Source organism: Hyla sarda, chromosome 1 (assembly GCF_029499605.1).
Source record: "Hyla sarda isolate aHylSar1 chromosome 1, aHylSar1.hap1, whole genome shotgun sequence".
In the NCBI taxonomy this organism is placed as follows: Eukaryota; Metazoa; Chordata; class Amphibia; order Anura; family Hylidae; genus Hyla; species Hyla sarda.
Window position 1 is genome coordinate 415,856,848 of NC_079189.1, and position 19,469 is coordinate 415,876,316.

General features: G+C 42.7%; 1 protein-coding gene across 10 annotated transcripts in view; it reads left to right on the forward strand.

The window, feature by feature from the left end:
• The window catches only part of ACACB (acetyl-CoA carboxylase beta), a 153,866-nt gene extending 145,870 nt beyond the window's left edge, over positions 1 to 7,996 (forward strand). For 4 of the 10 annotated variants that reach the window (XM_056528828.1, XM_056528830.1, XM_056528827.1 and 1 more), the window contains 7 exons: positions 1,447 to 1,582; positions 2,713 to 2,890; positions 3,296 to 3,408; positions 3,520 to 3,674; positions 4,306 to 4,476; positions 4,661 to 4,797; positions 4,916 to 7,996. In XM_056528828.1, coding sequence (XP_056384803.1) covers positions 1,447 to 1,582; positions 2,713 to 2,890; positions 3,296 to 3,408; positions 3,520 to 3,674; positions 4,306 to 4,476; positions 4,661 to 4,797; positions 4,916 to 5,042 — 1,017 coding nt within the window. In that variant the 3' untranslated portion in view covers positions 5,043 to 7,996. The remainder of the gene's footprint in view (positions 1 to 1,446; positions 1,583 to 2,712; positions 2,891 to 3,295; positions 3,409 to 3,519; positions 3,675 to 4,305; positions 4,477 to 4,660; positions 4,798 to 4,915) is intronic. The other 6 variants (XM_056528834.1, XM_056528832.1, XM_056528833.1 and 3 more) reach the window with 2 other exon arrangements.
• Positions 7,997 to 19,469: the final 11,473 nt, after the last annotated feature.

Consider the following 19,469-nt stretch of genomic DNA (forward strand, 5'->3'; position numbering starts at 1 on the left):
ATGCAACAAATTCTTCAACACCAATAATATTGTAACCAGGACTTGAGTTCCATTTAATTAAAAATGTATTCTTTGTTTTTCTTACTTAAAAGGGGCTATCGAATGCTTAAAGGGAAGAATCACCTGCACCAACCTAAATATACAGGTATATAGTGGAGGTGACCCTGTTTGTTACTCTTCTTACCAGGGAAAATCAGAATAGTCATTCAGAAGATATTCATCTTGTTGCTTCTGAGGTACTCTCCTCTTAACTGCAATGGAGGCAGAGTGCTGTTGTATGTGCAATGCTTTCTCCCACTCGCTTCGGCAATAACTCCACAGAGTTATTGGCTGAAGGGGGTTATCACCGAAACAGGCGGTAGAAAGTGTTGCACTTACAGCAGCATTGCATTTAAAGCATTAGTGAAATTAAAAACAACTCCAGACATGTCAAAAGTTGTTGATCGCACTGCATCTCACACCTGATCATGAGTAATTAGGCCGGGAACTAGGCAGCATTGCGCTTTTCTTCCTGGCTGGTCGAGAGATCTGCACATTTTTCTGCATAGATTTCTATGCAAATAAAATGGAGAGATCTCTGCTTTCCAGGCTAATAACTCACAATTAGGAGTGAGACCCAGTGCGATTAACAACTTTTGGCATGTCTGATTGACATGTCAAAATTAGTTTTAATGAAATGACAGTAATGGTTTAAGAAGAAATTACCATTTTAGCAACAAGATGAATATCTCCTGTATGGCTGCACCGATTTCCATCCTGTAAAAAGCGTTAGAAACAAGATCACCTGCACTTCAGGCTAGTGTGAGTGACCCTGTTGTCAGTTTACCTTTAATAAAAATTAATAGGGTGCTGGGGCAGGGGGGGGGGAAATAGAAAAAAAAAATACCTAGCCACAGTCCTCCGCAGGTCCAGTTCACTTCAGTATGGTCCCCCCACTCTTCTTCTTTCTTTCTGCTTTTGAGACAAGTGCATGTGCAGAACCTGGAGGCTTAGCCAATTACTGGTCGAGACCGGACAACGATGCTGCCAGTGATTGCAGGTTCTGCAATCACCGACAGGTCCTGCATCAAGCACCCATCTTGGAATCAGGAAGAAGAGAGAAGGCCGGGGGACTGATGGGGACCGGGGCTAGGTAAGTTTTTTTTTTTTTTTTTTTTTTTTATATAAACACACTCTTCCCTCCTCAGCACCTTATTAGTTTTTACTAAACACTCGATAACCTCTTTAAAATCCCTATACAGACAGTTGTAAAGCCACACACAGCAAAAGTGTTTTTCGTTTGTTTTTCTCCTGCTAATGCATTCCTGACTTAGCGGTCCTTAATCATGAGTGAGGAAGGTCTGTGATTAAGGACCAATAGACCAATGATTAAGGACCATACTTGTATGTAGCTTTAAATACATTAAAATAGATTATGGGTTTGAGAATGTGATGTTTTTATTTCAGATAATCCAACAGGCTGGACAGGTATGGTTCCCAGATTCAGCATTTAAAACTGCACAAGCCATAAAAGATTTCAACCGTGAGGGGCTGCCTATAATCATCTTTGCCAACTGGAGGGGATTCTCTGGTGGTATGAAAGGTACGATTAAAACACTGGAAGAGGCTAAATGTAACAAAATCTGGAGCCCAGAGCAGTTAACCAATCCACAGCATTAACATGGTAGCTGGGGGTCAATAGAAATGTTATTCTTACAATTAATAGTGCTGTTTTTCTTCCTATAGAAACACACAAAAAAGTATGTCTGCAGGAAGCCTGAAAAGAACATTCCCTTTACTGGTGGGGTTAAAAAAAAAAAGTACTGCATCCTTTTGCCTCAAGACCACATGAGAAAGGGAGGTGTGAGGTCACCTGTAGGGAGAGGGATGAGGTCAAATTTGTATTTAGGCCTTTTTCACATTGCTGTTGGGCTCCTCTGTGTGAAGCTATGCTGGCAATTCTGTTGCTTTTAGCTGCAAAAGGAAAAAAAATTGTGCATACACAATTATTTTTTCCCCGCGGTAAACTACCAGATCTCCGACGGACCCAATTCAAGTAATTGGGATCCGTCGGGACCCGGTGAAGTCCATTTTGCTCCAACTCATTTTTGGGGCCATTGAACAGCCCTTTAACAACGGCAATGAGAACTTAGCCTTACTGTATATGTTGCTTGCTTTTACCAGATTCTCATGTTAGCGCCTTCTGCTGGCCAACAGTGGGAAATGTGAATAATGGTTTCATTATTCATGTTTCCTGACAATTGAAAAAAAATAAAACACGCTTTCAAACTTATTTAAAAGAATTAGAAAAGTACATACATTTTATATGCCATCTGTAGTTGATTTGGCGGATGCCAAAAGCTTCATTCACTATAGTAGTGGCTCTGGGTAACTGCTCTGCAGCTATCCAGCACCACCACTACAAACAGTTGTACGGGATCCGGAAGCCTTTGCTCTTTATATTGTTTGTAGTGGTGCGGCTGGATAACTGCAAAGCAGGTCCCATTCACTTTTGTGGCAGCTGCTAAGCAGCTACCCAGCACCACCACTACTGTGTATGGAGCCGAGGCTTCTTATACCTGTACCTTGTTTTTTTTCTGTGTCGATCAGATGATTGACAAAGGTGCCAGGTGTCTGAACCTTGCCGTTCAACTACTGGTGTCCTAAAATGTGGATAGGCTATCAGAAGTTTTAGGTGGGAAAGTCCCTTTAATCATACATTTTCTTTTTCAGATATGTACGATCAGGTACTAAAATTTGGAGCATACATTGTAGACAGCCTGAGAGAATTTAAGCAGCCTGTCTTGGTATACATCCCACCCTATGCTGAGCTAAGAGGAGGATCATGGGTTGTCATTGATCCTACAATCAACCCTCTTTATATGGAGCTTTATGCAGACAAGGATAGCAGGTAGGTAAACCTTAGTTTATAAGCACTTAAAGGGGTATTGAGGAATAGGAACAGAAGGGGTGAGAGTAATAGAAAAGAAAAACAGCTTGCTTAGTTCTGGTCTCCCACAGCTCCTGTTTGCCTTCATCTGGTCCCCTGACCTTCTGTCTTCTTACTGCTTTTGAGACAAGTGCTCTGAGCAGGGCATGCTAGCTCAACCAATCACTGGCTGAGATGGGACAGTGCTGTGGCCTATGATTAGCTCTGCTGGCATGTCCTGTAGCATTTGTTCATCTAAGAAGCAGGAAATAGACAAACATTCTGGGGACTCGAAGGAGCCACAGGGGGTCTGGAGCGAGTAAGGATGTTTCTGTTCTCTCTTGTCTTTCCTGGATGACTTATCAACTGCCTTTTGTGACCTGGTAGAGGTGGTGTCTTGGAAGCAGAAGGCACAGTGGAAATCCGCTTCAGAAGGAAAGACCTTATTAAGACCATGAGAAGACTAGACCCATTGTATACCCAGATTGTTGAACAGCTTGGTGAGTACTGTGTCAAGAAGTTAAGAAATTTCCCGTCGCTTGTATTGTGTAGCACATTGTATCAAACTCAGGACTTCATTTAAATTACAACATATCTTTAACTTTCTTTAGGTACTCCTGAGCTGTCAGAGTTGGAGCGTAAGAGTTTAGAAAAAAAGCTAAAGGCAAGAGAGGAACAGCTTCTTCCTATTTACCACCAGATTGCTGTGAAGTTTGCAGATCTACATGATACCCCTGGGAGAATGCAGGAGAAAGGCGTCATTACAGTTAAGAATAGCCTATTTCTTACTTTTATTCGTTTAAAGTAAGACTAAATTCACACTACATTTGCAATGTCTGTTTGTCGTATGTGCCGAGAAAGCTCCTGGTGTTCGCACCCATTCACCCACCAAAGGCCAAATGAGTGTTGTTTTGGATTCTGTCAGTCTGGTAAACCTTTTTTTAACATAGCCTCATACATGGCTTTTCAGTAACATACATTGGAGGTATAAAGTGCATTTGGAAAGTTTTCAGACCCTTTTGCTATGATATATTAGCTCTGATCAGCTGACCTTATATAGACCAGGAAGTCTCTTTCCTAATCAGATGCAAAAATTTCTAAAACTCAGTTTTAACTTTTTAATTATGGGGTATTAAGTCCAGAATGATGATTATAGATAATTTGTTGCTGATTATAGATACTTTTTTTTGCTGATTGTATAGTATATAGCAAATTGTATGTCAGATTTGCAGATTCTTCCATTGGCATCTGTTAATTTATTAATGGATACATTTAATTTCTATTATAATAACCAAAAGGAATTGATATCTTTCGACATTGTTTGAGCAGTATGAGTACATAACATTGTGTAATAGAATTCGTCACATTTTAGATATTTAATCTCCTCTAAACATTAGGATATACTGGTGTGGAAGGAGGCAAGGACGTTTATGTATTGGAGACTGCGACGCCTCCTTCTGGAGGAAGAGGTGAAAAGAGAGATTCTTCACGCAAATAGTGAGCTCAGTGACATTCACATCCAGTCCATGCTTCGCCGATGGTTTATGGAGACAGAAGGAGCTGTCAAGGTACTGTATTTTATTTTGAAAGTTGCAGTTAAGACAATTTGCAAATGTGCTTCATATTTTTTTTTTCTTTTAGATACATTGGAGCAGTGTAGTTGTTGCAGTGTAATGGAGGAGTTAGAATTAGAAGATCATATTAGAGAAGAAACAGTTAAATCAACTAGTTTTTTCTCTTTTTATACTCAAGGCATACTTGTGGGACAATAACCAAGTGGTGGTGGAGTGGCTAGAGAAACATTTGCAAGAAGAAGATGGTGCAAGATCTGCTATTCGGGAGAATATAAAATACCTGAAGAGAGACTATGCCCTGAAGCATATCAGAGGGTGAGTCTAACTTTTTAACAATGTTTCTGGTCAGGGTTTCAATATATTACAGCAGTATAATAGATAAAAATATTTAATAAGGGTTGTGTATAAATATATATTTTTTTACCGTCTACAGTCTGGTCCTAGCTAACCCGGAAATAACAATGGACTGCATTGTGCATATGACCCAGCAGATTACAGCAGCACAGCGAGCCCAGCTGACAAGACTTCTATCAACTATGGAAAACACAAATGCCAGCTGACATGAGGTCATGGAGACACTGACTGATACCAAAAAACATTGCGATTACCATTAGATATGCCTTGCCGTCCAGATTGATCATGAGAACTACTACCGAACTTTGCCAATAGGTGCCTTTTATGAATGTACTTAATAAGTACTCAGTATTTCCTAAAGAGCAACAGTTACTGACACCATGTGCTTTATGCTATACAATGTGATTCTTGTAACTGATCTCAACGCTTTTTAAGCTCATAGGTTTATGTTCTGTTATACACCTTTAGCACAAAGCATGTAAGCTGAAGAAAATTGTTCACAAAAAGCTGCTGTCTTTCACAATGCACTTTGATCAAGTATTTGTCATTTTATATCCCAAGATCATTCATTAAATCCATGCTGTGTAGTAGTTGTAAATTAAAAATACATTTGTATACGCACAATTGTAATCATGTCAGGTTTCTATGTTAATGTTGTTATATGAACCACAAGGATAAAGATCAAAGTAAAGGAGGAGAGAGAACTAACAGTATCAATAATGTAGCTACATATATTAACACTTGCAATCTCAGGAATATGCTATCACCTTGTACAAGTCTAGTAAAAGCCTCGTTCTCCAACAGGTGGCTATACAGTGTGTTAGTGTAAAATCGACTTGAAGACATTTCTGGAAGATTTTTTTATGTAGTTGGATCTAGATTTGCTTCCTAGGCACTACCGTTTTCAGCATGCATGTATTTTTTTTAACACAAGCTACTAAAGGAATCAATGTATGTATGTTTAACGCAAAGATATGTAATTTGGACATATTTGAAAGGAGAAGTCTCATGGTGAAAAACTTATCCCATATCTGCAGGATAGGGGATAAGTTTTAGATCATGGGGGTCTGATCAATGGAGCCCCTGTGAACGGAGCCCATCTCTCGCCAGGAGTGGCGCATCACGACCCCCGCACAAAGTGGGGGCTACAATGCTCCCTCCATATAGCTCTATGTAAGAGCCGTTATCTTCGGTTCTCCTATAGAGCTATATGGAGAGGGGGTGTGGCACAGCGCTCTGGGGTAGAGCCAGGGCTCCTTACAGAAGATTGTGGGGACCCCAGCAGTCAAACCCCCCACGATCTAAAACCTATTCCCTATCCTGCGGATAGTGGATACGTTTTTCACCACGAGTCTTCTCCTTTTAATTAATATTTTTTAGATTGGTTTGTACTTGAATTTTTGTATGAAATATTAACAATATTAAGCCAGGTTTACACGGCCGTTGTCCCCGTCCCGATTTTAAACCGTCACTGCCTCTTAAACGGACCATACTACTAACAGATGTAAACTGATTCATAGGGGTGCCATTTAGTGGCATCCTTTTGCATCAGTTTTTCATCCGTTAGAAAAGCTGCCTACAGACTCCTGCAGCTGGGACTACTACTACTCCCATCATGGAACGGACTCATTTCCATGATGGGAGTAGTAGTTCCCCCGGCTGCGGGAGTCAGTGGCGGCCATTCATGGCTCCTGGTGGGGTATTTGAAAATGAAAGAAAAACACACTATATACATCAAGGGGGGGTGGGGGGGGGGGGTTAAACATGCCGCCCACTCCCCTGTTTAATAACTTCTGATCGCATCAGGTCTCAGAAGTGATCAATCCCTCAGCCCCTGTACTACTACCCCTAACATGGGACAGACTGTTCCATGATGGGGGTAGTAGTACAAGCACTAATGTAGCCGCCCGCAGACTCCCGCAGCCGGGGAACTACTACTCCCATCATGGTAACAAGTCTGTTCCATGATGGGAGTAGTAGTAGTAGTCCCGCAGCACTGCGGGAGTCTTCTGCTTTCACCTTCTGATCATGCTCAGAAGTAATAATGGTTCAAAAACGGGTGCTAATAGATGACATTAAAGGCTCATCCGTTTTGCCATAGACTTCAATGTTAAATTTATAATATCTGTTTCTATTCTGTTATTTTTGACGGGGGAAAAATACTGCATGCAACGTCTTTCAATAACGGTGCAAACAGCTTGCAAAGGACTGTAAAAAAAATCCCATTGGCATCAATGGGATTAATTTACAGCCGTTTGCAAAAGGCAAGAATGGATTTTACCGTAACGGGGACAGACGTTAATGTGAACGAGCCCTTACCAACATTTTACTAATTCTTGACACCCTTTTATTGTAGGGTAATATAATATAATTTACTAGTCATCTATATTTTAGTGTCAAACTTGATTTCAGAGGGCAGCCAGGAGTATGATCCTTTTTTACTTGCTTAGCAGGCTTTCTCCCTTTGTGAAACTAAAGTAAAAATTGCATACATTAGATTATTAAATAAAAACAGTCTCAAATATCTCAGTATCTTATTTTTACACATACTGGACCAATTTTACTTTTTTAAAGACACCCTTAATTTAACTATAATATGTCATGGTAGTTTACTGTTTGCATGCTGCAATCACTATAGATCATGACATAGAGAGTTAAACTACCAGGGTCAGGCTAAAGTTGATGCTGGCAGTTGAAGGCAGGTGTCAGCTGTAATATTCAGCTGACACCCACCACATATAAAGCGGGCTTAGCTAGTGAGCGGGCTTAGCAAGCGCCATAACACAGTGTGTCTGTGGTCATTAAGATTCCTGCCAACAATTTCATGCTGCTCAAACCACAGGCAACCTGAGACCTGAAACTCCCTCTGTACAGTGACCTATAATTCACGATTTAACGGTTCAGAGGAATCAGTTATAGAGCTGGCCAGAAATAGGGAGGTCCCCAGCGGCTTCTCCCCATGCTGCAACCACTGAATAACCGATCTCTTCCTATACCCAAATAGGAAAAAACTGATAAAATAGGGCTGGCAGGGAGGTAGAGGCCATGAGGTACCAGGCTGATAACGCTGAGTCCCATTGCAAGTATTTGCCTTTGGAACTCTGTCAGGTCATTTCACGCTCCTAAAACTAATAAACAGATTTTTTTTAAATCTTCCTGTCAGTTGATCTTGTTTCTGGTTCTTTGAAAACCCGAAGAACAGAAAAACAAAATGTGTCTAACGACAGGTCATATATAGGGTGGGTGCCATTGTTAGGTGGCTGTCTGGTCCCTTAGAACAACCATTTGCCAATCATTAATTCCTGCAAACTTTTTATGTTCTTTGGGGAGGCAGCCATCTATCAATGGCAATAGGGTAGACTATCACGCAACTAGTGGTAGCCTTCATGAACTCAAGACCTTCAGGTTCAGAATGATACCAGTAATGCATGCCAAAAGTTTTGTTCGAAGACTATTTAGCCCATGTTTTCCAAGGGAACACCTCAAGTATCAGCTTTAGATGCTGCCACACCCCTAAAGGAGTGTGCCTTAACCCCTAAGGTCGAAGCCCATTTTGACCTTAAGGATCCGGCCAATTTTCGTTTTTGCACTTTCGTTTTTTTCCTCCTCCCTTTTCTAAAAATCATAACTCTTTAATTTTGCACCTACAGACCCATATAAGGGCTTGCTTTTTGTGCAAGCAAAATTACATCAAACATTTAATAACAAAATCTACTGCCAAACCCCCAAAAAATATTTGTGGGGTGAAATAAAAAAACACCATTTTGTAAATTTTGGGGGCTTCTGTTTCTACACAGTGCAATTTTTGGTAAAAATGACACCTTATCTTAATTCTGTAGGTCCATACTAGAGATGAGCGAACTTACAGTATATTCGATTCGTCACAAACTTTTCGGCTCGGCAGTTGATGACTTTTCCTGCATAAATCAGTTCAGCTTTCAGGTGCTCCCGTGGGCTGGAAAAGGTGGATACAGTCCTAGGAGACTCTTTCCTAGGAATGTATCCACCTTTTCCAGCCCACTTGAGCACCTAAAGGCTGAACTAATTTATGCAGGAAACGCCATCAACTGCCGAGCCGAGAAGTTCGTGACTAATCGAATTTACTGTAAGTTCGCTTATGTCTAGTCCATACGCATACCCAATATATGTAGGTTTTATTTTATTTTACTACTGACAAAATTTGCACAATTTTAGACTTGTGCACTATGTGTACGCCATCGACGTGTGGTTTAACTAACCTTATATTTTAACAGTTCGGACATTTACACACGCGGCGGTACCACATATGATTATTTTTATTACATTATTTTATTTAAAAAATGGGAAAACGGGTGGGGTGGGGTGATTCTAACTTTTAATAGGGAAGGGGTTAATTCACTAATATTCCCTTTTTTTTTTTTTTTTTTTTTAAGGGGCTATACCATGCAATCTTCTGGGTGCATATACTGATCAATGCTATGCATAGCACAGCATAGCATAGATTAGTGTTATCAGAGCTCTGCTGCTCTAGCATGCATAGCAAGCTAGGAGCAGCAGAAGAATGATAGGACCATGAGGAGGCAGGTTAGGGCCCTCCCGCCCTTCAGCTGATCGCCGCGGATGCAATGTCACCGCGGATGTCCCAATCAGCTCCACTGAGATACCGACACTGTTAACCCCTCATTTTAGACAATTGTGATCATGGCGTCTAAAGAGTTAATGCTGGCCATCGGCACAATCTGCGGTGCCCGGCATTAGCCGTGGATCCTGGCTGCCCGTCGCAACCGGGACCCAACGGGTTTAGCACCTTAAGTATTCAGGTTTTTATTTTTTGCACTTTAGTTTTTTCCTCCTCACCTTCAAAAAATTATAACGCTTTCAGTTTTCCACCTACAGACCTATATGAGGGCTGGTATTATGCGCTACCAATTTTACTTTGTAATGACATTAGTCATTTCACCAGAAGATCTATGGCGAAACCAAAACGAAATTATTTGTGAATTAAATTGAAAAAACACGCCATTTTTAGCGGCTTCCGTTTCAACGCAGTGCACTTTTCTGTTAAAATTACACCTTATCTTTATTCTGTAGGTCCATACGCTTACAAGGATACCCAATTTATGTAGGTTTTATTTTATGGCTTAACCTCTTGGGGATGCAGGGTGTACGCGTACACCCTGCATCCCCGATCCTTAACCCCTTAAGGACCAAGGACGTACCAGTACGTCCTGAGTCCTTTCCCTTTCTATAACGCGGGGCTAACAATGGCCGGGACCCGTGGCTAATAGCGCGCGGCAGTGATCGCGGTGCCGCGCGCTATGAACCCTTTAGACGCGGCGTTCAAAGTTGAATGCTGCATCTAAAGTGAAAGTGAAACCATGCCGGTTAGCTCAGGGAGCTGTTCGGGATCGCCGTGGCGAAATTGCGGCGTCCCGAACAGCTGTTAGACACGAGGAGGGTCTCCTACCTTGCCTCCTGGTGTCCGATCGCCGAATAACTGCTCAGTGCCTGAGATCCAGGCATGAGCAGTCAAGCGGCAGAATCATCGATCACTGGTTTTCTATGAGAAACCAGTGATCAGCATAGGAGATCAGTGCGTGCAGTGTTATAGGATCCTAGGGGAGCTATAACATTGCAAAAAAAAAAAAGTGAATAAAGATCATTTAACACCTCCCCTATTAATAAAAATAAACATATGTTGTATCGCCGCGTGCGGAAATGTTCGAATTATAAAAATATATCGTTAATTAAACCGCAATTTCAATGGCGTACATGCAAAAAAATTCCAAAATAGTGTATTTTTGGTCACTTTTTATATCATGAAAAAGTGATCAACAAGTCCGATCAATACAAAACAGGTACTGCTAAAAACTTCAGATCACAGCTCAAAAAATGAGCCCTCATTACCAACCCATACGCGGTAAAATAAAAAAGTTATAGGGGTCAGAAGATGACAATTTTAAAGGTATACATTTTCCTGCATGTAGTTATGATTTTTTTCAGAAGTACGACAAAATCAATCCGATATAAGTAGGGTATCATTTTAATCGTATGGACCTACAGAATAAAGAGAAGGTGACATTTTTACTGAAAAATTTACTGCGTAGAAACAGAAGCCCCCAAAAGTTACAAAATGGCGTTTTTTTTTTCAATTTTGATTTTTTTTGTTTTTCGTTTCGCCGTCGATTTTTGGGTAAAATGACTGATGCCACTGCAAAGTAGAATTGGTGGCGCAAAAAATAAGCCATAATATGGATTTTTAGGTGCAAAATTGAAAGGGATATGATTTTTTAAAGGTAAGGAGGAAAAAACGAAAGTGCAAAAACGGAAAAAAACCTGGTCCTTAAGGGGTTAAAGGGGTTATCCAGGAAAAAACTTTTTTTATATATCAACTGGCTCCAGAAAGTTAAACTACACATTTATTTACTGAGGAAGGGGTCGGAGGACTACTATTCCCAGAACCCCGAAACGCATCTAGGTTTTGGCACTGTTCACACATCTTACTCATACCAGTGTCCGTACCTAACTGTGAAAGTCCCAGCATCTGAGGAGTTAATCCATTCTCTTTCCGCCTTGTCTGGCGGTATCTCACCTCCAATTACCTCCCGCAGTCCAGGTCTCCATGTGGGACGCCGCTCCCGTTCTCACCGTCACTCCTGCCAGAGTGTCGGCATCATACCACCAGCAAGCAGCTAGAGAGCGGCCGCAGTCTGTTGCACGGAACATCACGTCGCACCCCACTGCCACCGGGGTTGCGAGTCACAGCGTGCGATCGCTATTAACCATCTGAGGACATACGGGAGAGGACTCTATAGCCACCATACATTGGTCCACATAGTGAGAACCAGGCGGCCATAGACGGTGAGAAATTCAACTATTGTTTGTATATTATACCACCCATCTGGAAATTGACTCTGCAATATTTTCAATAAGCCTATTTTTGCCATCTGATATATAGCGGGACTTTTAACACAGTTACCGGACCAACGGACTGTATCTGCTTATGCCGGACCATCGGATTATTTTTATTACCATTTTTTTTAGCAGTTTATTGTATACATCAATATTATCTGATAACCCACTAGGGTCCAGTGGAGTTATCCTTTCTAGTGCCTTGTTATGTGTATTAATTCTTTTATATTCATTACATTTTTATATTGATGCTGTTTGTTATATTCATTTCTACCCATATCATTAAGCACCTAGATTGGTGAGGCCCTTGAGGTATAAGCTATTATTTTGATTAAGATTTGTAAATTACTTCTATTAAAAAACCTTAATCCTTTCAGTACTTATGAGCTTCTGAAGTTAAGGTTGTTCTTTTCTGTCTAAGTGCTCTCTGATGACTCTAGGTCTTCCCCAGGAAACTATAGACCGGTAAGTTTAACGTGCATTGTGGGTAAATTGTTTGAAGGACTTATAAGGGATTACATACAGGAATACATAGGGGATAATTGTATTATAAGTGATAGCCAGCATGGGTTTACTAAGGATAGAAGTTGTCAAACCAATCTAATTTGCTTTTATGAAGAGGTGAATAGAAGCCTTGACAGAGGAATGGCTGTGGATATAGTGTTTCTGGATTTTGCTAAAGCATTTGATACTGTCCCTCATAGACGTCTGACAGGTAAGTTAAGGTCTTTGGGTTTGGAAATTTTAGTTTGTAACTGGATTGAACACTGGCTCATGGATCGTACCCAGAGAGTGGTGGTCAATGATTCGTACTCTGATTGGTCCCCGGTTATTAGTGGTGTACCCCAAGGTTCAGTACTGGGACCGCTGTTGTTTAATTTATTTATCAATGATATAGAGGATGGTATTAACAGCTCTGTTTCTATCTTTGCAGATGACACCAAGCTTTGTAGCACAGTACAGTCTATAGAGGATGTGCATAAGTTACAAGATGACTTGGATAGACTAAGTGTCTGGGCATCCACTTGGCAAATGAGGTTCAATGTGGATAAATGTAAAGTTATGCATCTGGGTACTAATAACCTGCATGCATCGTATGTCTTAGGGGGGATTAAACTGGCAGAGTCACTGGTAGAGAAGGATCTGGGTGTACTTGTAGATCACAGACTACAGAATAGCATGCAATGTCAGGCTGCTGCTTCCAAAGCCGGCAGGATATTGTCATGTATCAAAAGAGGCATGGACTCAAGGGACAGGGACATAATACTCCCCCTTTATAAAGCATTGGTACGGCCTCACCTGGAATATGCTGTTCAGTTTTGGTCACCTGTCCATAAAAGGGACACTGCGGAGTTGGAAAGGGTGCAGAGACGCGCGACTAAACTAATATGGGGCATGGAACATCTTAGCTATGAGGAGCGATTAAAGGAGTTACAATTGTTTAGTCTTGAGAAGAGACGTTTAAGGGGGGATATGATAAACGTATATAAGTATATAAATGGCCCTTACAAAAAATATGGAGAAAAACTGTTCCAGGTTAAACCCCCCCAAAGGACGAGGGGGCACTCCCTCCGTCTGGAGAAGAAAAAGTTTAGTCTCAAGGGGCGACACGCCTTCTTTACCATGAGGACTGTGAATTTATGGAACGGTCTACCTCAGGAACTGGTCACAGCAGGAACAATTAACAGCTTTAAAACAGGATTAGATACATTCCTGGAACAAAATAAGATTAATGCTTATGAAGAAATATAAAATCTCATCCCTTCCCCAATATCGCGCCACACCCCTACCCCTTATTTCCCTGGTTGAACTTGATGGACATATGTCTTTTTTCGACCGTACTAACTATGTAACTATGACACGTGTCTCGGGAACCGACCAGTTTAGAAGAGGTTTGCTATGGGGATTTGCTTCTAAACTGGGCGGTTCCCGAGACACGTGTCATCAGAGAGCACTTAGACAGAAAAGAACAACCTTAACTTCAGAAGCTCATAAGTACTGAAAGGATTAAGGTTTTTTAATAGAAGTAATTTACAAATCTTAATCAAAATAATAGCTTATACCTCAAGGGCCTCACCAATCTAGGAGTAGAAGTAAGTATAATAGAAGTAATTTACAAATCTGTTTAACTTTCTGGAGCCAGTTGATATATAAAAAAAAGTTTTTTCCTGGATAACCCCTTTAACCTCTTAAGGACCAGGCACGTATGAGTACATCCCTGCGCCCTGGGTCTTAAGGACCAGGCACTTACTCATACGTCCGTGGGAATTTCGCATCCCGCCGGGCGGGTTGCGAAACCGGACGCCTGCTGAAATCGTTCAGCAGGCGTCCTAGGCAAATGTCGAGGGGGGTCCCGGGCCCCCCAAATGTCGTCGATTGCCGCAGAACGTCCGCAAAATCGTGCGGGCGATCTGCGGTGATTCCGGTCATTCGGGTCAGTGGTGACCCGATGACCCGGAACTAGATGGTGATCGGCGGTGTACGATACACCGCCAATCATCTGCCGTTGCTGGGGAGTGGTGACAACACTGTCACCTCCCCAGCAACGCTACTATTGGCTGGCGATCGTCTGGCCAATAGTAGCGCGGCAGAGGAGGGGTTAACGGTCCCTTCCCGCTGCTGCACCTGCTCTCTGTGTTCAGTCAGCGGGTGCAGCAGTGAGAAGAAGACCGTGGATCCCCCCTCGGAGCTCCAGAGCCCCCCCTTCAGCTTTAGAATAGGGACAGCGGATTGCAGGGACAGGTAGGGGTTAATAAAGTAAAAAAAAGTCCCCCCCCAACCCCCTAATAGGTCCCCAAGGGTCCTATTAGTGGTTCAGGGAGCTGTGTGCGCCATCCGTTTTTCTTTTTGGCCGCAGCTTTTTTCTTTTAATAAAAAAAAAAAATCCCCCCCCTGACCCCCTAATAGGTCCCCCAGGGTCCTATTAGGGTCTGATCCCTTACCCCGAGTCCTATTAGTGGTTCAGGGAGCTGCCTGCGCCACCCCTTTTTTTGGGGGGCCACAGCTTTTTCTATTACTGAAGTACACGTTTTCAAAGCACCAAGCACCACACACTACATACTCCCCCCCCCCCCCCCCCGCACACACCCCCTCCTCCTTCCACTGCCCTCCCCCCCGCCACCGTAGAAAAAAGGCGATGGCCCACCGGGCATTTTCAGCAGCGGAGGCTTACACTCTTTTAGCCTCCGACTCCGAATCTGCCAGTGAGGACGAGGAAGATCCTACATTTTTGTGTTCTTCCTCGTCCTCCTCATCATTTAGTAGTGATGATGAGTCCCCTGTACGGCGGCGGAGATGCCGCCAGGCGAGGCCACGCACCCCCATTGAGAGTGACCCAGTGGCCGACACTAGTACGAGTGGCAATGCCGCTCGTAATAGGAGTCCGGCCCCCCAGACAAGTGCACCGGAACCCCCTTCCGATGACCCTGTCTGGAGCCCCCCAGAGGGTTATCAGCCACGGTTTCCTGACTTTGTTGGCGACTCAGGAATCCGGATTGACACTGCTGGCTTCACTGATCTGGACTTTTTTAAGTTTTTTCTCAGTGACAGCCTGGTCAAACACATGGTGGAGCAAACAAACTTGTATGCCCAGCAGTTCATTGCCCACCACCCCGATTCGCTTTTGGCCAGGCCCAATGAATGGCGCGCCATTGATGCAGCAGAAATGAGGACATTTTGGGGCCTCACGCTGCATATGGGCCTGGACAAAAAACCAAGTGCTCGTCATTACTGGAGCGGGGACGTCCTCTATCAGACCCCGCTTTACAGTATGGAGATGACACGGAGGCGGTTAGAGGCCATTCGGAAATGCCTGCATTATGCAGATAATGCGGCATGTCCGCCTCGAGGTGATCCCGCCCATGACCGGCTTTACAAAGTGAGGCCAGTCATCGATCACTTTGGGGCCAAATTTTTGAAGGCCTACGTACCGCTCAGGGACCTCTCGGTAGATGAGTCTCTTATCAGTTTTAAGGGGAGACTCCTCTTCCGCCAGTATATTCCCTCGAAGTGGGCGCGGTATGGCGTGAAGCTCTATAAACTTTGTGAGAGTACCTCCGGGTACACTTGCAAGTTTAGAGTATATGAGGGACGAGATTCCCGTATTGAACCCCCAGAATGTCCCCCCACTCTGGGTGTTAGCGGGAAAATCGTTTGGGACCTTATGCACCCATTGCTGGATAAGGGTTTCCACGTATACGTGGATAACTTTTATACCAGCATCCCTCTGTTCAAATCCCTTTCCGCCAGATCCACGTCCGCTTGTGGGACCGTGCGGAAGAACCAGAGAGGCCTCCCTCTAAATTTGGTCCAGATGCCTATCCCCAAGGGTGAGTCCCGTACCCTTACCCATGATAACCTGTTGTTGGTCAGCTATAAGGATAAGAGGGATGTCCTTATACTCATCACTATTCATGGGAACGGCAGCACCCCTGTCCCTGTGCGAGGTACCGTGGGACCGGTCCTCAAGCCCGGGACTGGATTCTGGACTACAATCGGTATATGGATGGAGTTGATCTCTCAGATCAAGTCCTTAAGCCATATAACGCCATGCGGAAAACACGGGCATGGTACAAAAAAGTTGCGGTCTACATGGTACAGGTTGCCATGTACAACGCTTTTGTATTATCCCAGTACGCTGGCAACACAGGGACATTCCTCCAGTACCAAGAAGAAGTCCTAAGGTTCCTGATCTTTGGCGACCGGGAAAGAGCAGGCCGGACTTCCCAAGGGTCTGGAGTTATAGGCGCCAGGATCGTTCCAGGCCAACACTTTCCAGGTGTGATCCCCAACACTGGAAAGAAGGGACAAACCCAGAAAAGATGCAGTGTGTGTAGCAGGAGGGGGATACGGAAGGACACCACATATCAATGCGACACTTGCCCAGATAATCCGGGCCTCTGCATAGGCTGCTTCAGGGAGTATCACACTTCCATGGAGCCCTAAATTTTCCCTTTTCAGTTTAATTTTCCATAATTTGACCAATGTACCAAGTTCAGAGTACATTCCAAATTGTTAACCTCCTAAAACCACTAAATTGCCCCCCAAAAAACTGGAAAAAAAAATACCTGATAAGACCTCTGGGGGTGTTTTTTCAAAAATGGGTCATAGGTCACTGAGTCACTATCATCAGGGACTTTTTTATGTTGCCTCAAATGCGCAGCGCTCTCTCTCCACCTGAGCGGGTGCGCATTTAAGGCAACAGGTTAGGGACGGCCACACACATCACATTCCCAGAATGATGCTTCAGGGCATAGGGTTTGGGGTGGGCATATTTTTTTTTTTTTTTGGCTATGCTCTGGGTCATCATTCTGGGAATATATCCTTTTTTATTATAATTTATAAATTTTCTGGCCCACTGTACCCCATATTACGGGCCTCTGTACCCCACCTGTCTACCCCAGTTACGGCCCGTTGTCCCCCATAGTGTTCCCCTATTTTAGGGCTCAGTGCTCCCCCCATTAACGCTCCTTGAGGGGGGGTCCCACATCCTGGCTGCTATAATAAGCTCATGGCCCCTGACTGACCTCCCACTCCAAGACCTGGTGTGCACCCGCGGAGCGAAAATCATCAAAAATTAAGGTATGTCCTTATTCCAAAGAAATGTATTTACAAATTTTGGGGGGGTCTTTTCTGCCTTTAACCCTTGTAAAAATTAAAAATTTTGGGGAAAACCCACATTTTAGTGAAAAAAAAACAATTATTTTTTTACATATGCAAAAGTCGTGAAACCCCTGTGGGGTATTAAGGCTTACTTTACACCTTGTTACGTTCCTCAAGGGATCTAGTTTCCAAAATGGTATGCCATGTGTTTTTTTTTTTTGCTGTCCTGGCACCATAGGGGCTTCCTAAATGCGACATGTCCCCCCCCCCCCCCCCCCCCATTTCAGCAAAGTTTGCAAATGTGACTCCTTCTCTTCTGAGCATTGTAGTTCGCCCGTAGTGCACTTGACGTCCACTTATGGGGTACCTCCATACTCAGAAGAGATGGGGTTATACATTTTGGGGGGTATTTTCTGCTATTAACCCTTGCAAAAATTTGAAATTTGGGGGGGAAACACATTTTAGTGAAACATTTATTTTTTTTTTTTTTTTTACATATTTACATATGCAAAAGTCGTGAAACCTCTGTGAGGTATTAAGGCTCACTTTATTCCTTGTTACATTCCTCAAGGGGTCTAGTTTCCAAAATGGTATGCCATGTGTTTTTTTTTTTTTTTGCTGTTCTGGCACCATAGGGGCTTCCTAAATGCGACAAATTTTCTCTCAAAAAGCCAAATATGACTCCTTCTCTTCTGAGCATTGTAGTTCGCCCGTAGTGCACTTCAGGTCAACTTATGGGGTACCTCCATACTCAGAAGAGATGGGGTTAAAAATTGTGGGGGGTATTTTCTGCTATTAACCCTTGCAAAAATGTGAAATTTGGGGGGAAACACACATTTTAGTAAAAAATATTTTTTTTTTTACATATGCAAAAGTCGTGAAACCCCTGTGGGGTATTAATGCTCACTTTATTCCTTGTTACGTTCCTCAAGGGGTCTAGTTTCCAAAATGGTATGCCATGTGGTTTTTTTTCTGCTGTTCTGGCACCATAGGGGCTTCCTAAATGCGACATGCCCCCCCCCGAGCAAAATTTGCTCTCAAAAAGCCAAATATGACTCCTTCTCTTCTGAGCATTGTAGATCGCCCGTAGTGCACTTCAGGTCAACTTATGGGGTACCTCCATACTCAGAAGAGATGGGGTTACAAATTTTGGGGGGTATTTTCTGCTATTAACCCTTGCAAAAATGTGAAATTTGGGGGGAAACACATTTTAGTGAAAAAAAAAAACATTTTTCTTTTACATATGCAAAAGTCATGAAACCCCTGTGGGGTATTAAGTCTCACTTTATTCCTTGTTATGTTCCTCAATGGTTCTAGTTTCCAAAATGGTATGCCATGTAGGGTTTTTTGCTGTTCTGGCACCATAGGGGCTTCCTAAATGCAACATGCCCCCCAAAAACCATTTCAGAAAAAGGTACTCTCCAAAATCCCCTTGTCGCTTCTGAGCCCTCTACTGCGCCCGCCGAACACTTTACATAGACATATGAGGTATGTGCTTACTCGAGAGAAATTGGGCTACAAATATAAGTATACATTTTCTCCTTTTACCCTTGTAAACATTAAAAAATTGGGTCTACAAGAACATGCAAGTGTAAAAAATGAAGATTGTGAATTTTCTCCTTCACTTTGCTGCTATTCCTGTGAAACACCTAAAGGGTTAAAACGCTGACTGAATGTCATTTTGAATACTTTGGGGGGTGCAGTTTTTATAATGGGGTCTTTTATGGGATATTTCTAATATGAAGACCCTTCAAATCCACTTCAAACCTGAACTGGTCCCTGAAAAACAGTGAGTTTGAAAATTTTGTGAAAAATTGGAAAATTGCTGCTGAAATTTTAAGCCCTCTGGTGTCTTCCAAAAGTAAAAACTTGTCAATTTTATGATGCAAACATAAAGTAGACATATTGGAAATGTGAATAAAAAAATGTATTTGGAATATCAATTTTCCTTACAAGCAGAGAGCTTAAAGTTAGAAAAATGCAAAATTTTCAATTTTTTCATCAAATTTGGGGATTTTTCACCAAGAAAGGATGCAAGTTACCACAAAAATTGACCACTATGTTAAAGTAGAATTTGTCACGAAAAAACAGTCTCTGAATAAAAATGATAACTAAAAGCATTCCAGAGTTATTAATGTTTA